At 51.4% G+C, this 24,697-nt stretch overlaps 1 protein-coding gene across 2 annotated transcripts in view; it reads right to left on the reverse strand.

Annotated features, from left to right (window-relative positions):
* Positions 1 to 4,655: 4,655 nt before the first annotated feature.
* The window catches only part of IL17D (interleukin 17D), a 22,073-nt gene continuing 2,031 nt past the window's right edge, over positions 4,656 to 24,697 (reverse strand). For both annotated transcript variants that reach the window (XM_025364821.1, XM_025364820.1), the window contains exons 2-3: positions 24,182 to 24,477; positions 4,656 to 6,080 (exon numbers count right to left, since the gene is read on the reverse strand). In XM_025364821.1, coding sequence (XP_025220606.1) covers positions 5,762 to 6,080; positions 24,182 to 24,471 — 609 coding nt within the window. In that variant the 5' untranslated portion in view covers positions 24,472 to 24,477 and the 3' untranslated portion in view covers positions 4,656 to 5,761. The remainder of the gene's footprint in view (positions 6,081 to 24,181; positions 24,478 to 24,697) is intronic.

The following is a 24,697-nucleotide window of genomic DNA, read 5'->3' on the forward strand; positions in this document are numbered from 1 at the left end:
TTAATGCCCTCTTTCTGGGAAAGGATTATACTTCCCCACCTGATAAGACTTGCTTTGGCCAACAAAATGTGAAAGATGGCCGGGTGCTGTGGCTGCTGTGGCTCGTGCCTATAATCCCAGCACTTTGGGAGGCCAAGGAAGGCGGATCAGTTGAGTCCAGGAGTTCAAGACCAGCCTGGGCAACATGGTGAAACCTTGTCTCTACCAAAAATAAAAAAAAATTAAAAAATTAGCTGGGCACGGTGGCACACTTCTGTAGTCCCAGCCACTTGAGAGGCTGAGGTGGGAGGATCACCTGAGCCCAAGAGGGCGAGGCTGCCGTGAACCGTGATGCACCACTGCACTCCAGCCTGAATGACAGAGCCAGACCCTGTCTCAAAAACAAAAACAAAAAAACCCCAAAATGTGAAAGGAAGTGATGTGTCATTTCCAGCCTCTGGCTGTGAGTGGAGCTGGGCCACCGCCCACCTGCCAGGGATGCGAGGAGAACCAGGAATGAGCCTGTGTCATTGAACCATGGGCTTATTACCCACTAGAGTAAAACCCAGTCTGTCGTGACCAAGCCAGAGAGGAGGCCTGGGTCAGGGAAGCCTGGAGAACAGGCCTGGTCTCTTTTGCTGCTGCTTAGCCCTCAGCTGCCCGACTTCTGGACAACTTTTAATTTACTTTAAAAATCACTCTTTTCAGCGTGGTGACTCACACCTGAAATCCCAGCACTCTGGGAGGCCGAGGCAGGTGTATTACCTGAGGTCAGGAGTTAAAGACCAGCCTGGTCAACATGATGAAACCCCGTCTCTACTAAAAACACAAAAATTAGTTGGGCATGGTGGCGGGCGCCTGTAATCCCGTCTATTCGGGAGGCTGAGGCAGGAGAATCACTTGAACCTCGGAGGCAGAGGTTGCAGTGAGCTGAGATGGTGCCATTGCACTCCAGCCTGAGTGACGAACAAAACTCGATCTCAAAAAAAAATCACTCTTTTTATGAGACATTGGTATTTTTATCACTGTACAGGCACCTGGCCTTTGTTAAGTATTCAGTAAGTGTTCTTTAAAAAATAACCCCTACCTTATTATTTCCATATGTAGTTTGCTCTGTGTGTAATTTGTTACATTGTAGTAACAAACTATGTACAGAAATGCAATGTTTAACTTAGGAACTGTGGGAGAGTAGTAGTCTAGAAATAACAGAATTGTAGTTGTCCTATAAATCCAGCGTTTAGTTGAAGAGAAACCTTATTTTTTCACAGGAGGTGAGGGAGAGAAGGGACAAAGTTGGATTCCTATCAAAAAATGTACAAACATTGTAAGTTAGGAGGCTCATGAAATGAGGTGACGGCATTTTTTGTTTAATAAGCAGCCAACATGTTTCATGGCTTTGGACCCTGGTGTGATTTTGATTTTAGCAAATCTGTGTTCGTATATGATCCACTTCTAGGTTTCATAAAAGGCCATCTATACCTCTGCAACCTTATATTTAAAAAAACTCATTAGGCCTGGTATGTTCCTTTGGGCGGTTAATTAGGTGGGAGGCGTTGGGCTGGGCGATGCCCACAGTTGTCATGCCATCTGGAATCCCCAAGGCTCCCTCACCGCCTGTACCTTAGCAAAGCACTGCAGAGGTTAAAAGGAATGTTTTTAATCCACGTTTTTTAAGTCCTTCCTGATTCGTGGGAAGGGGTAGAAGAATAATTTCTGTTTTGCTAACAGAATTCCAGCACTTCTCAGAAACTCTTCAGATGTGTGTCTGGGGTGATGAGGGCCTGAACGGCAAGAACAGATGAAAGGCAGCGGGAACTTGAAGACCCCATTTCAGATGGGGCTTCTGTACTCCTCCTTTCATTCCTTCCTAAAATCAGAGCTGGCACCAGTTACTAAAAATGACCATTTCCCCCCTTTGCCCTGCTGGAAGAGATGCGGTAAGACATAGTGAGATAACTGGCCCCTGACTGTGGAACTGTTGGTATTTGCAGAGTGTTTTTGGATTTCTGTTCCCAAATGATTCCATTTTTGTAGAACAAGTATATAATTGAAATACTGTCACTTGGAAACGATCTTCAGGAACCAGCAAAGCACCTCCACTCCAAAGGCTGCCACAGACTCCTCCAGGTAGAATTCATGTGAAGGAAACAGGCACTTTTCTGGGCGGAGGGGAAGAAGCTCTGAAATGTGCAATATCATGTGTTGCCCCCCCACAAATCCTGGGAATGAAAGGCATGGAGGGAAATGTGTGAAATAAACCAAGTGGATCTGGGAGTAGGGAGGGAGATGTCACTGAACTTTGGCTGGCACAATTTAGCCAGTAAACTTCCTTATTTGTTTGATAAAACACAATACCAACCTCCCATCTCTGCAACACCCCCCCACCAAAAAAAACCCTTCAGTTTTAGCAAGAGAAAAAAATTTTGTCCCAAAAAGATCTTGTTTTGAAACAGTACCTTCCCAAGCTTAGCCACCACCTCTAATTTCAACATATTATATTTAAAAGCTGCTGCCCAGTTAAAGTTCTACATTTTGTTTTATTTCTTTATTATTTTACTTGTCAGGTTTTTTTGTTTGTTTTTTTGCTTGTTTTGTTTTGTTTTGAGACAGAATCTTGCTCTGTCACCCAGACTGGAGTGCAGTGCCACGATCTCAGCTCACTGCAACCTCTGCCTCCCCAGTTCAAGCAATTCTCCTGTCTCAGCCTCCTGAGTAGCTGGGACTACAGGCACCCACCACCGTGCCAGCTAATTTTTGTATTTTTAGTAGAGACAGGGTTTCAGCATCTTGGCCAGGCTGGTCTTGAACTCTTGACCTCGTGATCCCCCCACCTTGGCCTCCCAAAGTGCTGGGATTACAGGTGTGAGCCACCACGTCCAGCCTTTTTTTTTTTTTTAATTGAGATGGAGTTTCACTCTTGTTTTCCAGGCTGCAGTGCAATGGCATGATCTTGGCTCACCACAACCTCCGCCTCCTAGGTTCAAGTGATTCTCCTGCCTCAGCCTCCTGAGTAGCTGGGATTACAGTTGCACGCCACCATGTCCAGCTAATTTTTTTGTATTTTTAGTAGAGATGGGGTTTCACCATGCTGGTCAGGCTAGTCTCCAACTCCTGACCACAGGTGATCCACCTACCTCAGCCTCCCAAAGTGCTGGGGTTACAGGTGTAAGCCACCCTGTATTGAAGCACCCAACCCAGTGATTTCATTTTAAACTTATCTTTTGTACAAAAAAAGTGTACAGACTGTCACTTACAATCTGTCATTGTAAGTGACAGATGCCTCCTAAAGCGACATAACATGGAGAAGGCTTAGCTTGATGTTTATTTTCAGTGTGGCTTATAAATGACTGCAATGATGCGTCCATGTCCACACATGTGTTCATGTGTGCCAGGCACTGTGCCAGGTACTTTGCTAACAGTGTTGAGTCCTCACAGGGTGGGCCTGTGACCTCATTTCACACGGAAGGAAAATGAAGCGTAGTGGGGCAAAGGGAGCAGGTTCATAGAGTGGCACCCAGGCGCGAGGTGCTTGAGCAGCTTTGTGGTTTCATCATTTTAGTGGACGAGGGAGATTGTCTTGCTCACCACCGCCTTGCAGGAGCTAGTGACTGGAACCAGGCAGGTGCCCAGTAGATGGTCACTAAGTGGATGAATGTACAGTACAGAGAAAAAACACAGAGGCTGCCTTTCTCGATCTTCAAATGGAAAGCTCATTTCTTCTGTTGGGAATGTGCTACCTTTTAGCAAGCGGAGGGTAAACGAATAATTAATGCAGTGAATAAAATCATGACATTTTCCCCACGCAGAGAGGTTTCCTCTCCTTGGGTGCCCTTCCTCCAAGGCTTGCACTATTTATATTTGAAGAGTGACCTGGAAAGTGTTACACAACAGCAGTGATAATGGAAAAAACACCTAAGTCGCTGCTTTAAAAGGCGGTTCTGGGCCGGGCGTGGTGGCTCATGCCTGTAATCCCAGCACTTTGGGAGACCGAGGCAGGCGGATCACGAGGTCAGGAGATTGAGACCATCCTGACTAACACAATGAAACCCCGTCTCTACTAAAAATACAAAAAATTAGCCGGGCATGGTGGCGGCACCTGTAGCCCCAGCTACTCGGGAGGCTGAGGCAGGAGAATGGCATGAACCTGGGAGGTGGAGCTTGCAGTGAGCTGAGATTGCGCCACTGCACTCCAGCCTGGGCAACAGAGAGAGTCTCCGACTCAAAAAAAAAAAAAAAAAAGGCACTTCTTTTTACTGAGTGGATTTGTGCTGTTGCTCTGGACCTTCTGGTTGCTGGACGGGAATGTGTTGTAGACACACCACCACCAGAGGATCCCGTTCTTCCCCCAGAGGTTGAATGGGAAGTACAGTCTGGAACTATCCATAGCTGCTGCTTTCCAGTTTGAATTTTGTATTTGGAGAAAAGTGTGGATTTGCTCAGTGATGTGTTTTTCATGCACAATTTCTGTCAATTCTAGTGGGAGCTGGAAGTCTCTGGGGGTGTCACAAAGATCCAAGACATTGGCCTTACCTGACTAGTGGATCTTTCTAAGACCAAATCAAATCTCTATGAATTTAAACCTCAAGATAAAGTGAAGACCTTAGGAAACACATGATTTCCTCTAACAATTAGTCTGGCCCATCAAGCAGAATTGAGAGAAATACACACAGCCAGTGTATCCTTTAGCAAGACTCTTTTAATGACTTAAAAAGAACTTCTACCTTTTACAAATAATTGTGTTCAGAGACAGACTTTCAATCTAAAGAAAAGAGCAAGGACCTAGTACTCGTGGCAGAATGTAGAAACAGAAGCCTCCAGAGTGATCCCTGCAGATTCTAACGTGGCCCACCTTGTCCTCATATTCGGCCTGATCCTAAAGCTCTTACAACTAAGCCAATACCTGCTTGGATTCTTCCTGACAACTGGCAAAGATGTCACATTCCACTTCTTAACTCACCACCTCTTAACCACAAATTGGCCCCAGGGGCTTTCAAAAGGGAAAAAAAAAATTGTACAAGTTTGAGACTGTTTGTGTACTCATGACTCATAAAACCAACTCTGAGATCTCTGGAACTCTTAGCTGGCCCTGGGGCATGCGAGCCGCCTGTGCATCCCTTTGTCCGCCTGGAGGCCGGTGAAGACCTTCAGTGGAAGGAAGAGTGCGTCAGATCAGACATGTCCATTTCATCAGGACCCAGGCCAGAGTGTGCCAGCTAAAAAATTTATCCAAGGATTCCAATTATGCTTAAAAAAAAAAAAAATCCGACCAGAAGAAGTAAAAAAAAAAATGTTTATATGTTAAGTAAGAAATGTTAACAGAGTAGCTCTAATTTGCTAATATAAAATAGCTCTGCCTCTATTCAAAACAGTTGATTTTAAAAGTAAGTATATAGTCGCTCTACTTATTATTATTTTAGATGGCTTTAAAAAGCATATGCGTCCCTATCTCTTTGGCAAGCACCCAGCGGTGAGGCACGCCCTGCACCCGCCGCAGCCGGCCTGGGAGGCTCCTCCGTGCACTTCTCCAAACCCTCCGTGCGGGCCGCACACAGGTGGTCGTCCCGGGTCGTCTCCCATAAGCTTCCAGCCACCCTGCTTGCCTGTGGCTAAGAGCAGCCAGAGATGCCCGCGTCAGACGAGTCTCCGTGCAAAGGCGGCGCCGATGCTCGCGCTTGGTTGCTCGGTGCGCGCTCTTCAGAGGTCGCCGACCGAGCCCTCCAGACCGCTCCAGCCTGGGCGCCTGGGGACGCGGGCCGGGAGACCTCCCGGGGCAGGACCGGCCTCACGGGCCAGCGGGCGCGTCGTTGGGGCCCAGCAGGAGCTTGGCGCCCGGTTTGTCGATGCTGGAGTTGATGCTGTCTGCGTCCTTCTCCGGCTCGGGGACGCAGGTGCAGCCCACGGGGATGGTGACGTAGGCCTCGGTGTAGACGGACCGGCCGCCGGCGCAGGCGGGGGTGCGGCGCAGCACCACGGTGGGCATGTAGACCGGGGCGCTGCGGAAGCGCACGTCCTCCTCGCCGAACAGCCCGGTCAGGCAGCCCCGGCACAGGCAGTAGGCTTCGGGCAGGTACCTGGGGTACCTCGCCGGGTCGTAGGAGATTCTGCAGGGAGAGAGCACGGGTGAGGTCACGCCTGGGGGCAGCCCCGCGCCGCGCACGGAGATCCCTGGTTGGAGGCACCGGGGAGGGCCTCGGGACGGTCCTGCCCTCGGCCTGCGGGCGCGTGCGTGCGAGGCCGGCCGACAACGGATCTGCCCAGCGCTTCCTTACATTTGAAATGACGGCGCATCTAACCGGCCCTGAGCCAGGCCGGAAAACTGCTTCCAGAGACTGGGCTAATGTGCGCAGAAAAATAAAACCCAGGCGGCCTGCACGGGCCCACAGGTGCCACCAGAACAGAATGAGGCGCCCTGTCTGCCCAGGGCCCCGGAGCCGCTGCCTCCCGCCGGCTCTGCAGACCCCGAGGGGCGCGTCCACCTGGGGCCTCGGCTGGGGGCAGGTAGGGCGGGTTTCAAGGACAGGCTTGGGGCAGGCCTAGAAAAAGAGGGGTTGGGGGAGGACAGTGCTGACTGGCCGGGAGCCAGAGGCCTGCAGGGCTCTCACGGGAGTGAAGGACAAGCGCTTTCTCCATCAGGGAGATTTGGTGCCGAGTGCCAGCTCTCAGTGGTCTATGAAGGTCGGGGACTCAGGAAGGCATAGGATTCTCTTCTTCCGTTTGTGTCTGAGGGACTAGAGCACGCCTGGGAGGTGACGAGTCTGGGAGTGGTGTGCTCTCGTCACTGGAAGTGGATCCAGTGCCACCTTCGTGCCAGGACCTAAGGAGGGAGTCTGCGGCGGGGGAAAGGGGAGTGGACTGGTGTAGGAAGAGCCCAAGGCCACCCGCCAGGCTGCCATCAGAGGAAGTCGGTGACACAGGACTGCACCCAGCCACCTCTTGTGCTTGTGGAACCCCAGAGGGACATTCCCAAGCACTAGGCCACTGTTTGAATGTGGGGGATGAGGTCGGACAGAAAGTCAGCAATGAGTCCAAGGCTTCCAGTCAGGGTGACCAGAGGATGGGGCAGCACAAGGATCAGGAGCTTGGCCAGGTGGCCTTGCTGGCAGTGGAGCCCCAGAGGTGGGAGCCCAGGTGAAAGCATTGGAGAGGGCAGTGGGGACCGCCTGCAAAATGCACAAGTTGTCTCTGAAGCAAAAACACAAAACACAATCTGACTTCATTTATTCATGCTTCCCTCCAACATACACCCAAATAGTTGCAGAATGTTTTTCACAGGTCTCATACCACTGCACTCCAGCCTGGGTCAGAGTGAGACCTGTCACCCAGGCTGGAGTGCAGTGGCATAATCATGGCTCACTGCAGCCTTGACCTCCCCGGCTCAAGTGATCCTCCCACCTCAGCCTCCCAAGTAGCTGCGACTACAGGCCCACACCACCATGTCCAGCTAATTTTTTTTTTCTAGTTTTTGTAGAGAGGGAGCCTCACTGTGTTCCCCAGGCTGGAAGAAATTCTTTTTCAGCTTCTCATGGCTGCTGTTTCTTCAGTTCTGTAGCTGGAGGCCTCTAAGGCACAACAGCGTGACCCACACCAGGATGGATGAAGCCATCCTCTCCCTCTGGCATCCCACATTCCAGGCACCTCAAAGTGGAAGGCCCCTTACAGGCCCCACAGTCAAGATGCCGCCTTCTCCAAGCCACTGTCAACTCCATGAAGTCTTCCTATATTTTAAGGTCCAATTCATTATCATTATCTTAAGAGTTTTCAGATGTCCTCAAATTCAACTCCTTCCTTCTCCATGTGTTCATAACCTGTGAACACCACACAATCCTAGTCTGCCCTGCTCAGGAAGGGTAAGGACTGAGTTGTGATTTCTCTTGGTGCCCTGATGTGCCTGTCACAGCGCCTTCTAGAGGAGGAGCTCCGGAGCCAGGAAGCAGGCGAAGCTGACCCTGGGCCCTACCAGCTTCCTGTTCTTTTTTTTGTTTTGTTTTTTGAGATGGAGTTTCGCTCTTGTTGCCCAGGCTGGAGTGCAGTGGCGCGATCTCGGCTCACCACAACCTCCGCCTCCCAGGTTCAAGCGATTCTCCTGCCTCGGCCTCCCAAGTAGCTGAGATTATAGGCATGTGCCACCATGCCCGGCTAATTTTGTATTTTTAGTACAGATGGGGTTTCTCCAAGCTGGTCAGGCTGGTCTTGAACTCCCGACCTCAGTTGATCCGCCCACCTCGGCCTCCCAAAGTGCTGAGATTGTAGGCATGAGCCACCGCATCCGGCCAAGCTTCCTGTTCTTACACCCTGAGGTCGGTATAAGACCCCGACTTAATGTTAGAAGGAAAAGGAAATCCTAAATAGTTAGGATTTGTAATATCTCCAATCACTTTCAGCATTTATCTAACAAGTATCTGAGTGTTCTTTCAGGCAATGGGGCTAGAGATGAAACGTGTACCCAAGGACTCACTCTCTGGAGATAAACATGTAGGTGAACACAGAGTGCGCTCACTCCGCCCATGGCCACCGGTGGCTCCTGGGGGATTTATCCAGGTGAAGAAGGGAGAAGGGCATGGCAGGCAGAGGTCAAAGCACAGGGTCAAGGGACAATCACCACCAGGAAGTACAAGGAGAAAGAGTGCCCCTCAGATGGAATTTTAGAAAGTTCCCTCAGACTATGGGGTGGAAGATGGTCTGGAGCCCCAGAGGGAGCTCTTGGCTAAAGGCAGAGTTTTAAGTTGTCCATTGATAGATGGTGGTTAAATAAGATAATCTCGGGGGGCACATGGAGGGAGAACAAATAGAGGCAGAGGAGAGCAGAGTACACCAGCTTCCCAGGGAGAAGGCTGATGGTGAAGACTGGGTGCATCCTCGGTCCATGAAGGGGAGAGGCTTGAGGGGGCTGGGTCAAACCTGAACTGGAACCCGATGGAGCCAAGCTACCAGAAAGAGAGAGAAACGACACTATGAGGACGTGACCAACAAAGGACAGAATGTGGGAAACTTGAAATGTCCCGTGTTGTTCCGGGAGAAAAACAAGAGGGAGGGAACCTACACCTGAGAGCCCCGAGTAGAGGAACACAAGCTGGGGGTGTCCTGGCTGGGCCCACACCTCATCCTGGCACAGCGACATGAAGCCAGCCGCTTCCACTCCCAGTATCACCACCAGCACAATCAGTTACCAAACACATGCAACCCAGACTCAGGGACATTCCACAAAACCAGTGGCCACTAGAGGTTGGATCCCAGGGCAGAAAGGGGCATTTGTGGACCCCCTAAAGAAGGCCTGCGGGGCAGATAACAGTGTCATGTCTGTTCATTTCCTGATCTTGAGCATTTTGCTGAGTGATGATGCTGACATTTGGGGAACCCAGGTAAACAGTATATGGGAACTCGTCCTAATTTCACAACAGTTGTATTAGTTTGAAATGATTTCAAAGTGAAGTATTAGAAAATAGAGAAAATCATGTATGGGACAATCACGGAAATTTGTGAACACGAGTATGAGCATGTGTGTGAATGTGACAGGTGTGTGGGTGTGTGGGCAGGTGTGTGTGAGCGTGGGTAGGTGGGTGTGGGCAGGTGTGAGTGTGGGAAGCTGTGAGCATGGGCAGGTGTGTGGGCAGGTGTGTGAGCATGGGCATGTGTATGAGCATGGGCTGGTGTGTGTGTGGGTGTGTCAGTGTGGGCAGGTGTGTGTGGGTGTGTGGGGGCAGGTGTGTGGGTGTAGGAAGGTGTGTATGGGTGTGTGGGTAGGTGTGTGTGGGTGAGTGTGGGCATCTGTGTGAGTGTGGGCAGGTAAGTGTGGGCAGGTGTGTGTGAGCATGGGCAGGTGTGTGTGAGCATGGGCAGGTGTGAGCATGGGCATGTGTAAGTGTGTGAGCGTGGGCATCTGTGAGCGTAGGCAGGCATGTGTTAGTGTGGACAGGTGTGTGATCGTGGGCAGGTGTGGGTGAGTGTGGGGAGGTGTGCGAGCATGGGCAGGTGTGAGCATGGGCAGTTGTGTGAGTGTGGGCAGGTGGGGGCAGATGTGTGAGCGTGGGCGTGTGTGTGAGCATTGGCAGGTGTGTGTGGGTGTTAGCGTGGGCATATGCGTGTGGGTGTGTGAGTGGGCAGGTGTGTGAGCATGGGCATCTGAGAGTGGGCAGGTGTGAGTGTGGGCAGGTGTGTGTGGGTGTGTGAGCGTGGGCGGGTGTGTAAGTATGGGCAGGTGTGCGTGAGCATGGGCGTGTGTGTAAGCATGGACAGGTGTGTGTGTACTCACACGCACGTGGCATGCAACAGGCTGGAGCCGTGGTGAGCTATTTCAGAGGTGCACAGGGGCCCGAAGACCACAGCAGTTAGTCTGGACGTGATCTTGCTCCTGGAAACTCATGAAGGGCACTGGGCAGCTGCACACACGTGAGATGTGGGTTTGAAAAGGCTGTCAGAGCAGCACAGAGGATGTGCCGAAGGAAAACCAAAGGCGGGCGGGTCAGGCATTTCTCTGTGGACTCAGTCTCTTCACTGGTGGGGTGAGTTTGATCTGAGGGCATTGCCTGGCTCTCTGAGTTCTCGTCACCTGGGAATGGTCTTTCCGTGCCCTCGGTATGTAGGTAACTGCTCATATTTCACCATCGTTTGGGTTCTTCATGAACAACTGTCACTCAGGCGTCACCCCCGGTAGTTTTGTAGGTGATAACTGACAGTCGCTTGGATGCGGTGAGGGTCAGAGTTTCATCCGCCTAAAAATATACAGCGCAGCCCTCCAGTGGACTTGGGACTGAAATTGCCGCCACCACTGGGATGCCTCTGGACTAAGGCCTCTGACAAGACACCTCCCCCGATGGCTGCCTGGGCCGTGGGAGATCAGAGGTATAAACAGGGGTGGGTTTCAGGCTGTTCTCTCACAATGGGAAGGTGCCACTAAGGGGGGTGCCATGCATCTATCATGCCCTGCTGCCCAGGGTGTGGGGGCATGAGGCCTGCAGTCCCAGAAAAGCAGAGAGACAAGGCCTGCACCTTCGGAAGGACCCAGCGGGGGCCTGGGAAAGAGGTCATGAGAGAAGCCTGGGGCCCTCGCTGGCACAGACAGAGGGTTGAAGTCCCTCACCCCAGCCTCCTGCCTGGGGTCTGGGGACACCAACAGCTAGGTGTGCTTTTTGGTTAAGGAAAGCTGCCACCAAAAAGAAACAGCAAGAAACTGCAACGGGAGCCTTTTCTCTTACCAAACATGGACAAGCAACCGAGCAGAGTTCTGCCGTGTGCCGCGCCTCCTGTGGGCAGTCATTCTTTTGTCTTCACATTTTCTGCGTGCTGCTCTGCGGAAGCTTGGCACCGGGGCACGCTTGAAACACATCAGGTTTTTCCCTCTGATGGGATCTCTGAAGTGTCCCTGGCCACGTGGGAAGCTTGGCTTGAGAGAGTGACAGGTGGCCCGGCTTAATCCAGGAACAAAGGACAAGTCCTCCAGGGATGATTAGAGGTGATGGAAACCGAGCTGGGAGAGGAATGTAAGTGACAGCAGAGACAGAAAAAGAGCTCTGCCCCTGGGACCGGACGTGGTAGGAAACAATTTGAAGCGGCTCCGGAGCTCAGAAAACAATGAACACATTCCGAGGGAGGATCGGGCCACCTGACGTGTCCTCTAACCGATGCCCAAGGAGGATCGCTGGGGCACTGGTTGGCACACGTGCCTTGATGTGGCTCACCCTCCCACCTTGCAGAACATGAAATGGTTTCAGAGCAGCAGGGGCTCAGGATGACTGTTTATCTCACAGCAGTCAAAAGACCCCAGCCCAGGAACAAAGTGGGGGCAATGCCTTCTCCAATCCTGGCTGGAACCCACAAGCACCTAAATGTGTCCGTGGAGACAGCCTGCCTCGGTAGCATGGCTCGCCACATCTGAAGGTCAGTGAGTTCAACCCAGCAGACTCTCTTAAAAAGGGAGGATGGAGTCATGAAGAGTCTGGGACCTAAAACTGTAGCCCAACTTAGTCACCACCAGTAACCTTGGGCAGAGAACTCCACCTTGCCTGATTCTTTGCAAAGTGAAGGAGATGGATTTGATGAGCACTTCCCCCAATTTCCTGACGGTGGGACTGATAATGTGACATTTTCACCAATGTTTTATGCTTAGAAAAGACACTGGCAATACATTGAGTCTCTAAGGTCTTGGAAAATTCCAATTAATCTATAAAGTCAGTGCAATTGTAACCAAATCCCAGAAAGATTGCTCTGAGAACTTGGCAAGCTGATCCTACAATTCATAGAGAGAGATGAAAAGGGCCAAGAATACTCAAGACAATTTTGAAAAAGAATGAGGGGGCAGACTCACACCAGAAGATCTCAAGACGTTATACAACCATGGTAATACCAAGACATCCGCTGTCCTTTGGGGACACTGAGGGACATGTATCATCCCTCTCCAAGAGCTGAGAGTCCTCTGAAAAACACTAACCTTTGCAAGAGATAAGGCAGCGGCACAAACAAGATTTCTAAAACGTGGTTTTCAGACCACCTGCATGAAGCCTATATTGGACTCTTGTTAAAAATGTAGGTTCTGGCAAGGTGCGGTGGCTCATGCCTGTAATCGCAGCACTTTGGGAGGCCTCTTGAGCTCAGGAGTTCAAGACCAGCCTGGGCAACGGTGAGACTCCATCTCTACAAAAAATATTTAAAAGAATACAAATGAGCCAGGCATGGTCGTGCACGCCTGTAGTCCTAGCTCCTTAGGCTGAGGTGGGAGGATTGCTTGAGCCTGGGAGGTCGAGGCCGCAGTGATCCATGATCACGCCACTGCACTCCAGTCTGGGTGACAGAGTATAACTCTGTCTCAAAAAAATAAAAACAAAAAAAGATGTATAGATATATCTATATCTCCAAAACTTTTAAGTTAAAAAAAAATTTAATGCAAATTCTCAGACTTAACACTACACCCAAGGAGTCGGAAGCTCTCCACACTAACAAGCTGTCCAAGTGATCTGTTTCACTCATTTAAGCTGTGGAGTCACTGGTTCAAATGAATCAGCAGAAACCCATTTCTGGCTGCACAGTCAACTACGTAAGCGCTATCCCTAGAGGCGAGCTGGCCATTGGCTAACCTCGGATCTATCGATTTGCAGCTGATGGCAAACAATTGGATGATGGCATTTCCCCAAGTGGGTGTGAATTTCAAGACCATACCGGCCCAGGACTTTTTCTACATTTCCTCCAATGAGTACATAAGGTCATTATTAACCCAGTAAGCAATCGGTGTTGCCAATGGGATGGCTTCCCTGGAGGCACACAAATGAGCTTATAAAAAATAGTAATCAGTGTCCCCCCCGGCCCCCAGAGATTCTGAATCAGTTGCTCTAGAGTGGAGCCCCAGTTGGTATTTTTTAAAAGCTCCCCAGATAACTCTTAATAGACAGCCCTGGTATAGGCCAATTGGTCTCTGTGTTTAAGAGAAGTAATGACTCACGAAGACAGGTTTGTGTTAGCCTTCCAATCTCTCATTTTCCCTTTGGAACAGGCCCAGCAGCTGGGAGGGGGAACGGTTTTGAGACCACAGGGGAAGGAAGGGGCAGGACCGCCACGTTGGAAGCACTGTGTGCAGCCAGGCCGGCTGTGGGGCCAGGGCTGGGTATAGTAGGGCTCTGTTGGCCGGCCAGGGAGTAACTGGAGACCACAAACAGCTTCCCTGTTGCCAAGCTGTGGCCAGCAGACCCATCAGCTCCACCCTCCTTCCATGCTTTAAGGCCCCAGGGAGCCAAGGATCTTCGATATGTGCTGCCAAGAAGCTCTGAAAAATGCTTTTCTGGCCCCTACAAGAAAACATCAGTCGTGCATTTCTCATGAAAGAGGACATGGAAAAATCAGCCTGGGATAGCAATGAGGTCTGCCCAGGGCACTCATCCCTACTGGCTTCCCCAGGCCAAGGAGAACTAGCGGTCAGTCCTGCCCTATCTGGGGACTGAGGTTGACTTTGGTGCGATCCTGAACTTAACATCAATGTCAGGGCTCCAGAATGAACCCTGCTCCCCTGCCAACTGACCGGCTCTGGGCTATTAGGAGCAAGAAGGCTTAGCCTGCCCACCCTCTCCTGTCACTCATGAGGAAACTGAGGCACCAACAGAGTAGCAGACTTCTCCAAAGTCTTCCAGCTCTCCTGGGTTAGCCCAGCCGCCTGCACTGCCCCACAGAGCCAAGCTGCCTAAGCCTCATGGTAATAACAGACGCGGTGCTGTGGTTTGTGGCTATTTAGCAACCAGCCAGGTGCTTGGTAAATGGTGAAGCTACAACCAGGAAATCCATTTATTCTGGGGAAAGTTGTTCATCTGGGAGGTAGCGGAGGAGAGAAAGACTAATGCTTTGGAAAATAATTTGGAAGATAATTCAGAAAAAAAAGTTTTACAGAGGGAAAGGGAGAAAAAGAAATGAGAATGAGAACCCACATTTCTTGAAGGGTTTTATTCTTTTGTCATGGCAAATGCCACACATTCATTGCAGCTGGGAAACATCTCTTCAAAGGGAAAACACGACTCATGCCCACGGGCTGGCTCAGCTATCCGCCCGGGGGAAGCTGCAGAATCTGGGTTCAGAGCCATCTTTGAAGTGTCTGTCCTTGGGGCAGGCGCCTGTGTGCACCAAGGTGGGAGCCCACCCGACCGCCAGTGAGTCAGTTGTGGCCACAACACTGGTTATGAGGAATAATCGCTATCACAACATGAGTCTGGACTCTAATTCTGGAAGAGTTTCTGGCAGATTCTTTTCTCTTTGGCCTCTTATTAATTTAGTGAGCAGTGCGCTCACTGCCAGTTTTTCATGTGTCACTTCTGGAAGACAGACAGCATAAAGAACTTCACTTCATGGCATGTGCGGAACTTCCTGAGTTTGCCCAAATCATTCTGTTGGCATTAGGGCACACGCATTTTATTCAGGTGAGGAGCACTGCCAGAGGCGCTGATGGAATGAAATATTATCATCATCCCTGGTTACTCTAAGAATGCTATAGTAATACCCAGGCAGTAAGGGGAAAATAACTATCAAAGCAAAACGAACATACCTATTTTCAGAACGAGAGACTTTAATCCCATGACAATGCTCCTGACAATGCTTTTATTTTTACCCTGTGAAACCGTGATAGGTGCAGTAGAGCCTGCTGTATTTTAAGAAGCTGGGGCAAGGGGGGAGTAGCGGGGTCTGTGCTGTGCCTTGGCCAATTCAAGGTCATTTATGCACACAAACATTTTAGGGGGAAAATACCAATATTTCTTAAATAAGTTGCTTTAAGCAACGAATGTCTCTTTTTCTCCAAGAATGAATGAGGATGAACAATGCCCCGCCGGCGGTCTCACAGGATGTGACTGAGACTTTCCCAGCCAGGCAGCAGAGCCCCCTCTCCTTCACTCTTCCTGTCCATTTCTCACGCCCCCGTTTTCTCAACAAAGCGTTATCATTAGAGGACGGCGGCGAAAGGACGCTGCACCTGCCCTCATGTACTGTGTGCAGATATCCGTGAAGGCGAGGCTTGGTTTGCTTCAAGACCTTAGAAAATAACCCCCAGTTTGGAAGCAGGGACCCAAGGAAAAACGTTATAAAAAAGAGGGAGGGAAGGAGGGAGGAAGGAAGGAAGTTAGGAAGGAAGGAGAGAAAGAGAAAAGAAAGGTGAGAAAGAAAAGCACCTCCCATCCCCGAATTCCGGAGACCACGCGGTGGGCGGGCCCGGGAGCTGGTGCGCGGGGCGGGGACGCCGGCGCGGTGCTGCCCCCTGTCGGCCACAGACGCTGCTGCAGACACCTTCGCGGGCCGGTGCCCAGGACCGTGGGGACGCGCCTACCACGGGGGTCTAAGCCTGCGGGGTGGGTTTTTTTTTTTTTTTTTTTTTTTTTTAGGGTCGGCACACACATTTGAAAGTGCATTAAAGACAGGCGTGCATTTGTTAAAGGGGTAGAGGATAAATGGGAGTTTTTGTTTGTGAGAGCTGGTTTTGCTCTGCCGCCCAGGCTGGAGTGCAATGGCGCGATCTCAGCTCACCGCAACCCCCGCCTTCGGGGTTCAAGCGATTCTCCTTCCTCAGCCTCCTGAGTAGCTGGGATTACAGGCACCTGCCACCACGCCTGGCCAATTTTCTATTTTTAGTAGAGAAGAGGTTTCACCTTGTTGGTCAGGCTGGTCTTGAACTCCTGACCTCAGATGATCCACCCGCCTCAGCCTCCTAAAGTGCTGGGATTACACGCATGAGCCATTTTTAAGATTCCCGGCCTGGAATCTTAAAAAGAAGGATAGCTGTAGTGAGGATAGTCTTCCCTAACATTATACTCCTAATCTCTCTAGCTTTCTCTAATGTTATAACCCCTTTGATAAATTTTTTAAAAAAGATTTGATGGAGAGAAAGTGATGCGAACAGTACCTTGTGACTGCAGGAGGAGTGTCATGGTCTGTGGTTCCTGGCTGTATTTCGGGGGGCCTGCCCACCAGCCCCCAGACAATATTTGATGAATGAACGTGACCCTGGGTTTCAGTATCAGTCAAATGGAATAATTAATGGACAGCCCACTTGGGAAACAGGATGTTTGGGTTAGCTAAACGTAAGCGTTAGAGGAGGGGTAAGTAAAAATATCCTTTTTATAAATCCAGCCTTTCTTGATGACAACGTTGCTAAAATACAGCATTGCTAAATACCAGATGATGGACTTACCAGAGCATGAGGGTCACAGTGAATGGGCCGCTGCTGAACCGCCCACAGGTAACTGGAAGCTGAACTTGGGCACACGTAGGAAGTAGGGGATGTCCTTAGGTACACTGAGAGCCGCCAGTCTTCACAGCTGTATAGTATTTTATCTGACTAGCCGCCTATCGGGGGTCGTTCAGGTGACTTCCAGTCCCTGGCTATTACACATCTGTATCCCAAGGTGGCGCTTTTCAAATGAAATCCCTGAAGGGAATTTATTTTCTTCTGATTTTCCCTCTTCCCAAATGTCATCTGCTGAAAGTTCTGGTAACTTGGGTTCTCCACAGGAAAAGACCGGCTTCCTTCAGCCGGGGTACCTGCACTGGGCTGCTGGGGAGGGTCTCATGGCCTCTTCAAATGCCGCTGGTGACCTGCTGTGTCTATCTGAAAGTCACTTCATCTCCTGTCCCCTGTTCTCCCTACTCTCCTTTACTCTCTGCTATGGTTTGTGTCCCCCCCAAGAGTTCATGTGTTAAAAACCCAACTGCCGTGGTAACAGGGTGGGAGGTGGGGCCTTGAAGAGGTGATTGCGTCAGGAGGGCTCTGCCATCCGAGGAGAGGTTCCTGGTAAAAGGATGAGTTCTGCCCTTCCCTCTCTGTCACTTGCTTCCACCTTCTAGCGTGGGAGGACTCTCACCAGATGCCAGCACCACACCCTTGGGCTGTTGGGCTTTCCAGCCTCCGGAGCCATGAGTCAAATACACTTGTACTTTTTTTTTTCTTTTTTTGAGACAGTTTTGCTCGTTTCCCAGGCTGGAGTGCAATGGCATGATATCAGCTCACTGCAACCTCTGCCTCCCTGGTTCAAGTGATTCTCCTGCCTCAGCCTCCTGAGTAGCTGGGATTACAGGTGTGTGCCACCATACTAGGCTAATTTTGTATTTTTAGTAGAGATGGGGTTTCTCCACACTGGTCAGGCTAGTCTTGAACTCCTGACCTCAAGTGATCCACCCACCTCGGCCTCCCAAAGTGCTGGGATTACAGGCATGAGCCACCGTGCCTGGCCAACTTGTACTCTTTACAAATTACCCCATCTGTGGTATCTGTGATGGCAGCAGAAAACAAAAAAAGCAAAGGACACTCCTTGTCCTTTTCTTTACCTCCTGACTACAGCTATCCACAGAGTTGTTTACTGTAAAATAAATTTAGGTGTAGTTTCTTAAATTGTCAGAGGAAAGGAGTTAAAGCAAAAAGTAACAAATAAGGCCTAAAAATAAATTACTGCACATTATTCATAACCTAGAGAAAAGTTATCTTTAGACGACTACCAAAATTTGGAAAACATAAGCCGTTAAAAAATATTCAGAGTACTTACTGTACTGGTAGGTGTTTATCTCTGGGGTTTCATCAGAAATGAGTGATGTGTATCTTAAACTTCAATAAACCTCAGTGTTCTTACAACATATTTCTTAATATATCTATTTGACTTTTAAAAACTTACTGAGCAATCCAATTGACTTTATTTTTGGCATTTTTGTTTTTAAAGCTAAAGAGAAACAAACATTATGCCACAAAGTAAATGAAAAAATATTTTTGTATGCTGGAAGCTGAATGTTGTTTTCTAACAGCACACCGGGTGGGACGTGGGCTAGACGGAACCAGAGAGGTCCAGGATGAGCTCCTGACTCTACTATTTCCTGTCACCTGGGGCCAATGCCTTCATCTCTGCAGGCCCGGGCTCCTCACCAGCAGCACAAACCAGCTGCGGAGTTGCAGGAGCTCTGAAAATCCACCCAGACGTCTGCAGTGCCTCTTCAGGAAGCCCCAGAGCCTTTAAGAGCAAATGGTGCCCTTCAACCAATGCTCTTGGTATGTCCCAGACTGTTGTTTGTGCTGAAGCTTCATTTTCTCAGTATCTGCTTTTTCCTCATTGTTGGAGAATTTCCCTTTCTGCTCTCAACTTAAAAATTAACATGTCTTTGAAATAAGAAATATGTGCACATAGCAGAAAATGTAAAAGATACAAGAGTAAAAAGTAGGTCTCCTCCCCAACCCCAGCCTCCAGAGCCCCTCATAAGAGGCACCACAATTCCCCCGTTCTAAGGATGCCTGTGTGTGCGTATATATGTAGGCGTTTAAAACAGAATTTGTCATATGTACATATTATGTCGTATTTTCCCTTTTAAGATAGAAACGGCAGCATGCTATATACGCCTTTCCCCGCTGTGTATTGGTGATTGATTGATCCACTTATGACTCTTAGAGCTGCCTCTTTCTTCCTCACAGGGTACAGTGTCTGATTCCGTGCGCCTCCTTCTTCCTCACAGTGTACAGTGTCTAACTCAGCGGGCCTCCTTCTTCCTCACAGTGCACAGTGTCTGACTCGGCGCGCCTCGTTCTTCCTCACAGTGCACAGTGTCTGACTCGGTGCACCTGGTTCTTCCTCACAGTGCACAGTGTCTAACTCGGCGCGCCTCGTTCTTCCTCACAGTGCACAGTGTCTGACTTGGTGCACCTGGTTCTTCCTCACAGTGCACAGTGTCTGACTTGGCGCGCCTGGTTCTTCCTCACAGGGTACGGTGTCTAACTCAGTGCCTGTTGGGGGTGTTTAGGTGGCTTCCAATCTCTTGCTATTACAGCAGTGAACACGTATCCTTGTACGCATATCATTCGGCACATGGGCAAGTGTATGTGAAATAGTCAAAGGGTGTGTGAATTTAAAATCTTGGTATTTATACCAAATTGCCCTCCATAAAAGTTGTGCTGATTCATACCCCTGTAGTTGGATGAGAATGCCTTTCCTTCACAACCTTGCCAAGGTAGCCTGCTGGGTGCCAGGAAAAAAAAAAAAGGGCTGCTCAGTAGAGTCTCCACATGCACTTCGCTTATGCCTGAAGCTAGCGTGGCTTTCTGTATCGAGCGTTTGAGTCATTTGACCTTCCTTCCCTGGGAACAGTCCCGATCTTTGCTCATCTTTCCATGACGTCGCTGGTCCTTTTCTTACTGATTTGTGGGAGCTCTTTGTGCCTTGGGTTGCAAACATTTTTTCCCAGTTTGCCCTTGTATTTTTCTTACTTTACTTTGCCAAGAAGAAACGGTGTATAATTATGTAACTTCATTTCTCAATCTTGTCTTCTGTGACTTTTGGGGACTATGAGCAGCTAAATAGGGCCTCCTCCACTCCAAGATTATAAATATAATTGCTTGTGTTTTTCTCTGCTTTTGTGGTTTTATTTTTTACATTTAAATCTTTGATTCATCTGGAATTTATTTTCACAGAGGAGTGAGACCCAGGCTGTCCCAACAGCATTTACTGAATGACCCATCTCTCCATTCCATCCATATGGAAAGCCACCTTCCAAATGCCTATTGTAAAACTTACCCACCTAAAGTGATCCTTGCTGTGCCCATCAGTACTCCTGATGTTCAGTTCATCTCCCCACTTGTCTTTCTCAGCATTCTCTCTGACTGCTGTGCCTTTAGGGAGTAGTGGCTCAGGCCTGTAATCCCAGCACTTTAGGAGGCCAAGGCAGGCAAATCACGTGAGGCCAGGAGTTCAAGACCAGCCTGACCAACATGGCGAAACCCTGTCTGTACTAAAAATACAAAAATTAGCCAGGCGTGGTGGCATGCCTCTGTAATCCCAGCTATTCCAGAAGCTGAGACAGGAGAATCGCTTGAACCCAGGAGGCGGAGGCTGCAGTCTGCCAAGACCATGCCACTGCATTCTGGCCTGGGTGACAGAGCAAAACCGTGTCTCAAAAGAAAGAAATACCACCTGACCCGGTGCCCAGCCTGCAGGTGGGCACTCTTCTACCCAGGCCCCACCCTCAGACACTCCACCAAGGAACAAGCCCTGGCCTCGCACTATGGCTTACACCTGCAATCCCACACTGTGAGAGGCTGAGGCAGGAGGGTCACTTGAGCCCAGGTGTTCAAGACGAGCCTGGGCAACAAAGCGAGACCCCCATCTCTAAAAAACAAAACAAAACAAAACAAAAATTAGCCACATGTGGTGGTGCACACCTGTGGTCCCAGCTACATGGGAGGCGAGGTAGGAGGATCCCTTGAGCCTAGGAGGTCAAGGCTGCATTGAGCTGTTTGTGTCACTGTCCTCCAGCCTGGGTGGCAGAGCGAGATTCTGTCTAAAAAAACAAAGCCTGGCCTTCCACAAAACCTTTCAGTAGAGGCTCCACACTTCCGTGGGCTCACTTTTTCCTTTTTTTTTTTTTTTTTTTTGAGACAAGTTCTCACTCTGTTGCCCAGGCCACAGTGCAGTGGCCCAATCACAGTTTACCACAGCCTCAGCCTTCCTGGCTCAAACTTCCCAAGTAGCTGGGACCACAGGCAAACATGACCACACCTGCCTAATAGTTTTCAATTTTTTTGTAGTGATAAGAGTCTCATACTATGTTGCCCAGGCTGGTCTCAAACTCCTGGGCTCAAGTGATCCTCCCACCTCTGCCTCCTGAGTAGCTGGGAATTTACAGGTGTGAACCACTGGGCCTGGCTGGGTCTCACTTTTTCTAATCTTCCCAGTAACCCAGGAGATGGTGAGAGGTGATCGGAGGGAGAAGGGCAGAGAGGGCTCTCCTGGCAGGAAAATGCATGAGCAGCTTTGGCAGTCAGCAGTCTGGAGTCCCAGCCCAGCAGCCATCCCCTGAAGACTGTTTTTCCTTCAGCAAATGTAAGCCACCCACCTCTGTTTGCCCATGGGGAGTGATCTCATCACTGCTGCTAAATAATATGAAAAATGATGCACACGACACCTTCAGCCACCTGCTGCAACTGTCACTCCCGCTCCTGGGACCCCCCAGCACTGAGGCTCCACACATGGGCAGATCTGGGTGGCCCAGACCGTGCTCCCGGAACGCCGTGCGTCATTCTCATCCATAACCTCCCTCTGCTCCCAGATCCTGCCTGGGGCGACACAGGTGTCATCTGTAGCAAGGGCAACTCAATTTAAATTCCCACACACAGAATGCCAGGGCTGCTAACTCTCAATATGTCCTCCAGCCCTGCTCTGTCTTCTGAGCTCCAACCGGTCATTGTCACCTGTACGCCTTTCAGGCAGGCAAAACTCAACGGGCTTGATACTAAATTCATTATTTCCTCCCACAACACTTGTTCCTAAGTCTGTTTTCCCATTTTGCTCAAATACCATCAACAACCCGAGCCAGAAACACGGGAGACGTGCCTTTGGGAGGCTGTGTGCTACTCTTAGGCCCTCGGCCCAGCCTGTGGGGAGCCATGGGTTTGCCTGAGAGTTCGAATCTGATACAGAAAGATGCAGGGCCAGCAGCTTCTGTCCAGAGAAGTCAGACTCTGGTTCTGAGAGATTCCCCATGTGGCTTCAATTCTATTTGGCATATCAGAGGCATACCACAAGGCTGGAGAAAGAAGAATGCCATAGCCCGTCCCTTCGGGTCCTGGAAATGGAGGGAAGAGAGAGGAAAAGCAAGAGCACCAAGACACCAAAATGAACGGCACCATGTGTGTGCCCTGCAGGCTCCAGCTGAAGCACAGGAGTGAGAAGGGCGGGAGGGTCCCACCCAACTTCCCCGTGGGCAGGGGCTCTGAGGGGGCTCTGCCACAGTGAGCTTGGTCCTCTGTAGAGTAGCCAGGAGGCCCTAAAATTGGGCTTCCCAGGACAGCCTAGGGGTCCTGTGTGTTGTCGAGTAAAAGGAAATCTCCCTACCCACCAGCCGGCAGGGAGAGGCTCCGGGGAAGCCCAGATGCGTTTTAGACAAAATCATCACATTTGCTCTGACTCTCCACAGCACTTGTCTTCTAAAAGAGCGTCTTTCACGCTGGTCCTAGTCTCCCCTTCCCACCGGGCTGCCTGAGTGAAGCCCTAGGTCCTTTGGATGGAGCGTTGGAGCGCCTGCATTGTCCAGTCCATGCCCCAGTGGGACACCCTCCTAAAGCAGAGTGGCTGTATGGCTTCCTCGATCTCAAGTGTCAAGCCTTTTTTTTTTTTCTTTAATTTTTATTTTAGAGACAGAGTCTTGCTCTGTCACCCAGGTTGGAAGGCAGTGGTGCCACCACAGCTCACTGCAGCCTGAACCTCCTGGGCTCAATCAATCTTCCCACTTAAGCCTCTGGAGTAGCTGGGACCACAGGCACGTGCCACCACACTTGGCTAATCCTTAAAATTGTTTGCAGATGCCGGGCACGGTGGCTCATGCCTATAATCCCAGTACTTTGGGAGGCTGAGGCGGGCAGATCACGAGGTCAGGAGATTGAGACCATCCTGGCTAACACGGTGAAACCCCGTCTCTACTAAAAAATACAAAAAATTAGCCAGGTGTGGTGGCAGGTACCTGTAGTCCCAGCTACTCAGGAGGCTAAGGCAAAAGAATGGCGTGAACCCGGGAGCCGGAGCTTGCACTGAGCCGAGATCACGCCACTGCACTCCAGCCTGGGCAACAGAGCAAGACTCCACCTCAAAAAACAAACAACAAAAAAAAGTGTTTCAGAAACGGGATCTCGCTATGTTTCCCAGACTGGTCTCGAACTCCTGGACTTAAATCCTCCCGCCTCGGTCTCCCAAAGTGCTGGGATTCCAGGCGTGACGGTGAAGCTCCGCATTGCTGACAAGGCCGGGATCCAGCTCCTGCGCCTGTCTCCAGCCTCACATCTATGCCCATCCCACAGGCAAACACCTCGCCTACACCCCCCGTCCGCCTTGTGGCTCTCCCCATTTTCCGAGCGCTTTGTCCCCGCTTGCCATCAGCAGCCCCCTCCCTCAGCACTGCCTTTGTAGGCGACTTGCTCTTCTCCATCAAGACTCAGCTCTCTGACCAAGCCTTTCTTGACCTCTGTGGCCCTGTGAGCCTCGCCCCCTCGGGCAGCTCCTCCTGCTCCAGCTAGAGGGAAGACGTCACAGGTGCCTGCTGAGGACACCATCGCACCCTGCCTGCACGCCCCCAACTTCCCCAGCCTCCCCCTTTTGCAGGCTGTCCCTTTCTTCTGAAGGGACCTCTGTTCCATGACCAAAACACTCTCCGAACTGTTCATGTCACTGCCTGGTGCTGTGGTTTCCTTCCCAATCCTCCCCACTCCTCCCTTAAGCTGTTAGACTAGAGGTGCTCAGAGGGCGCCTCCCAGGGCTCCGCTCCAGCGGCCTCTGGACCACAGGGGCACTCAGGGAATATGTGGACAGCACCGCGCCAGCAGCACCTCCCCGGGCCCCCTGTGCAGAGGACGGTCCACATCACGGAAGGGTCCCTGGCTAGTGCCTTGTGGACCCATCCGACCTGGCAGAGATTAGGTGTTCGAGAGACACGTATTGCATAGGAAATACTGGAGGGTAAAGAGGGGAAGCGGGACTCCTTCAGGGGAGGTGGTGGGGGTGGGACTTCGCGGTTTAGGAATTGTCCCCGGCGCTCCAACTGCCCCGCCCCACCTCACCGCAGCGCCTCCAGCGCCCCACCCCACCCTACCGCACCCCACCCGGTCTCACCCCGCACCGCCCCACCCCTACCTGCTCCGCCTCCCCCGCGTGCCACGCCCCCTCCGCCTCGCCCCGCCCCGCCCTCCCCACCTGCCGGGCCCCGCCGGGACGCGCCCGCAGCTCACCTGTAGGCCCAGGGCGACACGCTACGCAGGTTGGTGGGCGGCCGGAAGCGGCGGTCGGCGGGCCTGCCCCCTGCCGGGCAGCTCGCGTTGCGCGCCTGCTCGCGCGGCCCCAGCTGCAGCGTGTGGTGGAAGGCGCTGAGCACGCCGGCCGCCAGCCGCCCGTACAGCTGCTCCAGGAGCTCCTCCGGCCGGTCCGCGCAGCCCCGCGGCCGCGCCGGGCGCCTGCCCGCCCTCGGGGCGCCCGCGGCCCAGCCCGGCGGCAGCGCCAGCAGGAAGCCGGCTACCAGCATCCAGACCTGAGGTACACGCCAAGCTCAGCGCCCGCGCGCGCCGGAGGAGCCCGCCTGCGCCCCGCGCCCGTGTCCCGCCCGCCGCGCCCGGAGCCGGCGGGCGCCTCCCCTCGCCCCGCGGAGCCGGAGGCCGGCCCGGAGGATGGGAGCCGCGCGGGCGGGCCCCAGAGCGCCCTCCCCGCCTGCCCGCCGCCCGCGGGGTCCCCGGGGCCCAGCCCGGCGCCGG

Source organism: Theropithecus gelada, chromosome 17 (genome assembly GCF_003255815.1).
Source record: "Theropithecus gelada isolate Dixy chromosome 17, Tgel_1.0, whole genome shotgun sequence".
Taxonomy (NCBI): domain Eukaryota; kingdom Metazoa; phylum Chordata; class Mammalia; order Primates; family Cercopithecidae; genus Theropithecus; species Theropithecus gelada.